General features: G+C 41.0%; 1 protein-coding gene across 2 annotated transcripts in view; it reads right to left on the bottom strand.

Moving 5' to 3' along the window:
• The window catches only part of LOC124149067 (protein lev-9-like), a 77,208-nt gene extending 70,525 nt beyond the window's left edge, over positions 1–6,683 (bottom strand). For both annotated transcript variants that reach the window (XM_046520429.2, XM_046520428.2), the window contains exon 1: positions 5,190–6,683. In XM_046520429.2, the coding sequence (XP_046376385.1) occupies positions 5,190–5,259 (70 nt within the window). In that variant the 5' untranslated portion in view covers positions 5,260–6,683. The remainder of the gene's footprint in view (positions 1–5,189) is intronic.
• Between the last annotated feature and the right edge of the window lie 2,575 nt (positions 6,684–9,258).

Consider the following 9,258-nt stretch of genomic DNA (forward strand, 5'->3'; position numbering starts at 1 on the left):
CCATCATCATTAACAACATGTCCACAACAACAATTGCCGCCAAGCGCAGTGTAACACAGACAACTTGTTATCGCCAGTGTACCTCATCAATCAAACGTATGACATTGTATGTCATCTGGAACTCGTCATACTCAGCCAGTCCCGAAATAGCCATGATGCGCATGTTCCCACTGCGACTTTGGCTGGAAGACACTTCACGGCATACTCCGCTAATCACAAAAATCTCCAGCCTATTACCGTACAACATCGTCTATTGTGAGACGACATCCTTACTTTATCTGTCAGTGAAGACAGCAGTGTTACATATCTTAGGAGAATAACCTCCACTCGTCACGCAATCTTCGTGAATAAAGATATCAAAATAGATTTTCTAGAGTTCTAAAAGCATTCCCACTTGGCGAAGAAAATCTGTCCACTTTATCAGACTAAGACGACTGCACGGAACAGATGCATCGCGAACTCTCGAGGTTGGGAAACGTCCCTCTGAGAGATCTGTTGAGTGCCGGACAGATCTGGGAACAATTGTGTTGGGAATTTTTACCCTACTGATAAATGCAGCTGACAACTGCTTGTCAAGTCAGGATGATCTAGTTGGTTCACGTGGGTCAGAACGGGTCATACTACACGTGTGTACGACATTAATTTGCTGAATAAGACCCCCTCGACGCTAATGACATGGGTCTAGTGATGAGGGTTGTCGTCGGTACTGTCAATGTAGCACAGTAGTTGTACATGTTGTAGTAGGTGGAGAGGCAGTCGTTGCTATTGAAGAAATAGATGCACAGTCAAATCCGAAATATAACAATCTCGTTGGAACTTCGTAATATCCGAAACTTGTTCCATGCGAATGTCGTAAATAACGAAACTTGTTCCATGCGAATGTCGTAAAAAACGAAAATTGTTCTATCCGAACGTCTTCAAAACCGAAAATTGTTCTATCCGAACCTCGTAAATAAAACCGAAAACTGTTCTATCCGAACATCTATCCGGAAATTGTTCTATTCGTACTTAGTAATAACCAAAAAAACGTTCCATTCGAACTTCGTAATAACCTTAAAACTGCTCTATCCGGACTTCGTAACAACCGAAAATTGTTCTAGCTGAACGTCGAAAAACCCGAAGGTTGTTGGTGAGGTGAGGTTTATGCACGTATAGTGCGGCGTGTACGTATGTATACGTGTATATATATATACGTATGTATTGTGTGTTGGTTGAGAGGGAGCTGCTTGTACTAGTCCGGATGCTGGTTTTACAGAACTGCCTCACTGAGATACCAGCCACAGTTAATCATGGATACCCCATTCCGACACAGTACACGGACTCCGTGCCGACCAGTCGTTGCTTTTGTCCCCTCAATGCCGAGCGCCAGACAGGGTAACAATAAGTACCATCTTTTAACGTCTCTTGGTATGACGGGGCATGAGATCGAACCACCGACTTTCCGCTCGGACACTCTGTCAATCTGACCATGAAGGCGGTCGACGTTTGTTAACCACATGAACGATAACGCAAATGTCGTAGTATTAGTAAATCGACATTAGTTGCACGAGGATCTAACTTGGGGAGTACATCAGTGAAAAAATATTGCTTAACGCTGCATCTAAATTCATCAGACTTCTTCCAAACACATCAGGGGGCACGGGTGGCCCAGTCGTCTAAGGCGCCGCAATTCGCTGTGCAGAGTTGCGTCCCTTCGGCATGCCAGAAACCTATGATTGTGGGTTCGAATCCCGGTTCGCCCCGATTATGTTTCTAGGTTTATCAGCACCCATCCCGTGCTCTTGGGTTTCACTGAAGTGGAAAACGTCTAAGACCTGCATCTCTTGGGGCTTTCCTCCCACATTAAGCTGACACGCCGGGATGTGACTGGAATAATGTTAAAAGCGGCGTTAAACACAACTCACTCACTCCAAACACAACAGCAGTGGAGTGTGAGTGAGTGAAGTAGTGACTTGTGTCACGTGGCTATCAAACGGTAGTTGCTTGGATAATGTGTCCGGATCAGACGAACCAGTGGTTGATAGCATGAGTAACAATCAACGCCGTCAATGTACGATAACAAACAATCAGGTCACACGCGGTGACCCCGATCTCACTTTCGAGTTATAGAAAAGCTCCACAGTAACGGTAACAACAGTATCTATAGTACTCGTACCAATAGCAACAGCATCTGTAGTACTCGTACCAATAGCAACAGCATCTGTAGTACTCGTACTAACAGCAACAGCATCTGTAGTACTCGTACTAACAGCAACAGCATCTGTTGTAGGCTACCGGGAAAAACAAGACACTTGAAAATTGACCAAAAAAATTATCAGCGCTGTGAAAACCGTTGCCGAAAACTGTCAAAAACATAACTGTGATACCCGTATCAAATACATCACCATCGAATAACCATTTTTTGTTCGTTTTAATTTTTAGCCACCCTTAAAAATGGGTGTATACTTTCTTTAGCCCGTCGGTTTACTGTTATCATTAGCAACAACAGAAAATGTAGTACTTGTATAGGTAACATCGCTATGAAAAATGCTATAGGCTGTAACGGTAAAATGTGTAGTACATATCAAAGCAATAGTGAGTGAGTGAGTGAGTGAGTATGGTTTTACGCCGCTTTTAGCAATAGTACAGTCATATCACGGCGGAGGAAACCAGAAATAGGCTTCACCCATTTTACCCATGTGGGGAATCGAACCCGGGTCTTCAGCGTGACGAGCGAACGCTTTAACCACAAGGCTACCCCACCGCCCCATCAAAGCAATAACAGTATTGGTAATACTAGAGGCTGTGACGACAGTATTTGTTATAGTCGTATTTGCAGCGACGTGAGTACTGATAGAAGCGAAATAAGCAGTTGCATCAGCATAGTTACCATAGTTACCGCAGCTACCAAAGAATTTAGTATTACGTCATAGCGAATATGTATATCTCATATCACATTTACATAGAACACTGGGTGTCGTCATTATTGACACCTGAGTTTCGGCTTGTCGTGATGTTTGATGCAGAACAATAATTCTACTCCACTGGCACACTGCATGCTTTTGTGAAATTCATATCGTCATATATCACAGGAATTTTCCACTGCTTTAATAAATTCTCCTATTCCCGATGTAAAATCCCCATTAAGCATGTCAAAAGCAGTGTGCCGTACGGATGATGGTGCGTTACATGGAAATGCTATTGTCAGGGGATTTTGTGACTTGTGTGGTTACGTGTGTTCTAATATTTCAACGTTCTCAATGTCTCGTTTTAATCCCGTTATGAATCTATTCACGAGACACGTAATCATATCGGGATTTACCGAGCGTATTACAGCGAAACGCGACTCATTCCAGCTGGAGACCTTAAGCTTCCGGTGCGGAGTCAAAATGCTTCCCGTTACAAATGGATCCCTTCGCGTTCAGATAATTCTTCAACAGTTGAAAGCCGAGAGGGAGGGCATTTTCTGAGATTGTAAATTGTAGGTTGGTGTATTATAGCTGTGAACAACCCTATAATCACACTGAACGTTGATCTCATACAAATCATATTTTATTACATAAATCCGTTATCATTTTGATTCATATTTAACTTCTGCGTGGGTTCGAATCCCGATTCGCCTATATTATGATCTAGGTTTGCCAGCACCATACCGTGCTCGTGGGTTTTACCAAAGTGTTAAAGGTCTTAGACCTGCATCACTTCGGGCTTTCCTCCAAAATTAAGATGACACGCCGTGATATAACTGCAATACTGTTCAAAGCTGCGTTAAACCCAACTCACTCACTCAATCAACTTCCATATGAAGGGCGCGTGAAAACAATATGTTGGCTGGAATGATGCTGTCATGAACAATCAACTTGTCCACTGTGATACCCATCATCACCATCCTCATCCTCATCCTCACCATCATCATCATCATCATCATCATCACCAGCGTATCATTATATTAGAATAACCATGTTTTATCAACAAAAATATTTTGACCATTATGTCGCCATCATCATGTTTCTGCAATAATTATGATTATTCTTACCATTATTATCATTATTTCTAATGGTGTTGTACACGTAATAACGAAACCCAAACAGCATCACCTGAAGGCAACAGTAACATTGGACGCATATCAAGCGGGGCATACTTCTAATGACGTTCAGACCCACCACTAAACGCACACAACATACATGCATGCGTCGCTGTGTGTAAAAATACTTTCATTACGTACTGATGAATAACGCACACGAAACATGCCACACGATATCCCTCAAGCAAGGACTGCATCTACATCAGCAATAGCCGACATCCCTCCTCATCACGATGGATAAGATTATGTGGACCACACGCCGTTCGATAACCACACGTCTTTCACTATTCCCTTCAGTGCCATTTTAAAACATAAATGACACAGGTGGTTGAAATGTTACAAGTTACATGTTAAATGTTACAAGTTACATGTTAAATGTTACATAGGTAACGATTCACGCAAATCGTGTTTAGACTGAAATAATTCTAAAAACAGTTCACCTGGAATTCGTTAAGAGGTTCAAATCCTTACCTAAACTCCTCACCGAGGTTAAGGTGCTACACTGAACATGTTTCTTTCCTGGCATGACGTATACAAGACGCTTGGGTGAGCTCCAATATTACCTGGCTTAGTTTCAGCCATCACCTTTGAACGTTGTGAGGAATAATGTGTATCAAACCCACTGAACCAGATTTCCTAGGATGTGCACCAATTCACCGCTCGAAGGCAAACTGTTTAACAGGTGCTATCGTTCTTCATGTCTTATTGGGATTGTTTATTTATGAAAGCAAATCGATGTCACCCATGCCACTATGTTTCAATCATTTGGATTTAGATCTAAAATATTGACTCTACAACGGGTGATAAATACATATGTATGTTTGGCGAAGAAAAGATCAAACTTAATTTAGAATGATAAAGTTGTCTGCGATCCCAATAAATGTAGAGATCTTCATATCCATCAAATAAACACGAAACAAATATGCCTTTTTATATAAACGAATTCAAAATTCTCATCATAAACAAAATATCTATAAATGTATATGCTATAATGCATACGAAGGAAATATGGGAGCGGTATTTCTCCTCAGAAAGAATACTTTTGCCATTACATGTATTTGATTGATGGCAATAAGAGCGAAATGTACACACACTCGACATTGATCACGAAAAGCACAGCACCCACCTGCTACGTCAGTCAGTTGAAATGTACACGCAATGAACAACACACTTAGCGAGATCCACTGCCTGCCCATTGTGGCAACTGTTGTCGATGTCGACGAAGCGATCTGGTATCCCCCGTGTCGTCACAGTGTTAGATCCCTGCGCCTTTATCAAACCCCCTCCAATTAGCTGAACGTCGACTTCTGTCGGCTGCCGTTTTTCCAAGTGAGAGTGTATCGCATTTCTAGCCCCGGAGCCCGCGTGCGATTGTTTGGACGTTCGTTGTAGCACTGCACGTGAATATATAGCGAACCCGCAATGAAAAAGTCCCGTATTCAGAGCTTTGATATGAAAGTCGATAATTCGATACAGCGGCTTTGTTTTGGACTGTATCGATACGAGGAGTGTACCGGTCAGTGGACTGGTCAGTCCAGCTTTGATTTGATGAGTCACTGATGATGTTTATACAGTCGCTAAGTTGGTTGGCGAATCAGCTTGCCCGAGGTTGAGATGGCATTGTGAAACGATTGCGTGTGTACAAGAAACTTTTGTCAATTTTCCATAACTCTGCTGTCATATAAGCGAACTATATAAGCTGGTACGAAAACGTAATCCCGCATTCAGAGGCGATTTTATTACAGACTAATCTTGGCTCCAGCTCAAATCATATGCTTTTATAGGGCTAAGCGTGACGCTTGCCATTTGTTGCAAGGCAAACATCTCAGTATGAATGTAACATCGGTTTTATCGAGTCGGTACATTTTACATTTATCCACAAAAACTTCTGAGAATCGTGATAATTAGCTTTTTCCTGATATTTTCGCAAGTCGAAGCAATCTTTTATTCCGTGAGAAAATCCATTGGTAAGTCAGTATTGACTGAACCCAGACACTATCAGGAAAAACACCCCATTACAGTTAAAGACCACACCGAAATGCCCATTTCGGCGCTTGGGAGAGCGTTCCAAACTATTCCTTGGCATCAAATTGGCACATCACTTTCACTCGAAGGAATTTCAAAATATTTACAATGCCCCGAGCTGTTCCATCACATGTCCGTTATGTGAAATATTCGATACGCTTTCCATATTCCCAAGTACGATTAATTTTCCCAAGTCAATCATTTCGCATTCTCATTGTTCTCAGTGTGGCAAGACAACTCTCGTCAGGAGTAACGAGATCTCGGGGCTAGCTGACCATCATAATGAATGTCTGATATCCCAACTTCTATGAATGATTAATGCACTGAAGATCAAATCTTGAAAATCTGAATTTTACACGATGCACACTAAACTGAAGACTCGTCTTCGATCCACACAGTCATTGCAGGTTGAACCTATTCCTTCGACCGGGGTAATTAGGATGAGGTCTTTGACAGATATGCCTCGTTCACATTTGATGAATTCCTTGAGAAATTCAACAATGCTTACCGGGGCATAAAATTCCGCATTCGATCTTTCGTTCACGAAGTTCCTTTTAACGCAAGATTGCTTACCGCGATGTAATCCTTCCTAATACACCAATGCGCATCTGAAATGGCTGCATGCCTGAAAGAAATTTTAGTTACACGTGTCAAATCAATATTATCATTCTACCTCCCGTGTAATACGAGGCTTTCGCTGACATGTTCATATTCAAGCATTTTATCGGCGCTGGCCGACCAGAATCACGATGCTGCGTAACCAAGAAAAAATGTACTAAGTATACAGTTGCTAAGCCTATAAATGCATGATCAGCTGAAGATTGCATCCCGCGGGATTTCCTTCCAATATCAATATATATTTTATGATATTGTTATGAGAGCTTTGCCTTTGATTGAGGTCATGTTTAGCATAAACCTAGATATATCGTCCGCGACCGCTAATAAATATCGATGCACGTGTTCTGCCTGGTCGTGCGCACTTAGATAAATAGATATTCTTGCCTGAGATATTCGTGCTTTATAGGCGGTTGATAACGTTGCAAAACTGTATTGCCTTACGGCTGAGCTGATAATCTCCCTTTAATCCATACCACGGCTTCATCGGTGATGCTTAAAATCCGGACTTTAAACATTTGAATTAGCAGTAATCGTTCACCAGGTGAGAATTGATGTTTTGTTCACATACATGATACAGTCTCTCGGATAAAATGAGAATCCCCTTCGAATTATTTATCCGAACATTCACACGAGTTTTAGTGCTGTTTTCAATGTTCTCACATCGTTAAACCTTTTACACAACCTTTACACATAATTTACATGTACATTTTTATCATGGTCAGCGTAAATGTGCGATGATCATGACGTTGGTAGTGTGTAGTTAGCAGTTACTTGTGTTCTATGTAGTTCTTTGCTAGAACGTGGATTACAACGCGTAGAAAAAATGCTTGTATCCTTTTCAATTGACTGAGGAATTCAATCGCTCACGGCTATCAATAATGTATTCGTCTTTCGCTTCGGGAAATGAAGCCGTATTTCTTCGGTTTTGTTTTAAGGTAACTTCTGAGGAAATGGGACAAGCGATGAAGTCAAATTAAAGTTCTTCACTCTTAATGTCATAGTCTTCGGAGAAGCCTACGGGGAAATCTATTTTCTTTGTTGTTTGACTGACTGATTAAATATTTAATTTGACGGAATGAGAGATATTGTAAACAGTCATTGAACGTGTTGACATTTTTTCTCAACCGGCAGAGTTAATATTGGAATTGATCAAGATGAAATAAAGATTGCCATAACACAATAAATCGGAAAATAAAAACTCCTGATATGGAAAAGAAATAACTAAGCAAAGAAATTGTTATTAACACTAAAATAACTCTTCGTTCTTATCTTTTTATTGAAACTGTAACAGGCCGTGTTAATATTCTGTCTAGTAGAGCGTGGCTTGCCTGTTTGATGTCTGGAGAGATTTAGAAATGGTTGTTTTATGGCCATTCGTTTATGTTTCAGAACTTTTCTCATAAATTAATCAAATGATTATTCAGCAGAATAAAAAAGAAACAAGTTTCACAAAATCCCCACAACAAACATCTTCCCGAGGCAAGAGAGTTAACTGACTTCAAAAGTCCAGTTTCCACCCTTGCCGAACTAGGCTGAAATTCCTGGGCTCTATCGTAGCGCCACCAGTGGCTTTTTCGAGTTATGTCCCTTCAATAACTCTCCTATGGACCAATCAGATTCCACCTCTCGTATTATTTGCATTTGCTTCAACCAAAAATTGCGGTGCCCAGTCAATTCGATCTGATCGATAATCAAGATCTGTACTGTGATAAAACGGGTATTACATCGCGAAGTGCATCAAATCATGTGAGCACCTTGATTAAAAACTAAGATTTGGAAAATATCTGTGTGTTGAAGACGAAACAAAGTCACACAGACAGTTTTTAGTTCGTGGTTATGCCGCTGTCAACTATCTTTCATGCGGCAGTTTGTTTGTTGCTTTCTGTCTTACTTTCTTTCTTTCTTTCTTTCTTTGTTGTTTTACGCACCAGGCAAAAATCTAGCTTTTGACGGCGGTCTGTAAATAATCGAGTCTGGAGCAGACAATCCAGTGATTACCATCATGAGCATCGATCTACGTAATTGGGATACGATGACATGCGATACAGCGATCCGGTGGCCGCTTCTTACGCGAAGCATGCGTTTCTGAAGACAATTCTAACGCGAATGTTCCCAGGCTTTCAAGCAGTATCACGACGTGGCACACTCAATCCCGGGAATCGAACCCAGTCTTCCGATACACGAGCGACCACCTGCACCACATATCTACCTACCGCCTCCACGAAGTTAAAAATACAGGTCCGGATATAACGACTCCGATACTTTTAATCAATAATAAAGGCCACATGCCCAAGTGCAGTATAGATACATGTATCGTATACAAAGTGGTGGTACAATATCAAGATGTACAATGAACAGTTAAAGTACAAATTAGAATTATAATAATGAAGAACGTAAAGATAGGGCATCTTTAATGTATTTAGCACATAATGACAAGTTTTCATTGGTAGAAGTTTGTAGTAAAGTTCTGAGAGAATATATTAAGTTAAGTTAGTGTTGTGAAAATATGTGTGTCTTAGAATATCATAAGTTGGGCATACTAAAAAAGGGTA

This window comes from Haliotis rufescens, unplaced genomic scaffold (genome assembly GCF_023055435.1).
Source record: "Haliotis rufescens isolate VD_foot unplaced genomic scaffold, xgHalRufe1.0.p SCAF_8, whole genome shotgun sequence".
In the NCBI taxonomy this organism is placed as follows: Eukaryota; Metazoa; Mollusca; class Gastropoda; order Lepetellida; family Haliotidae; genus Haliotis; species Haliotis rufescens.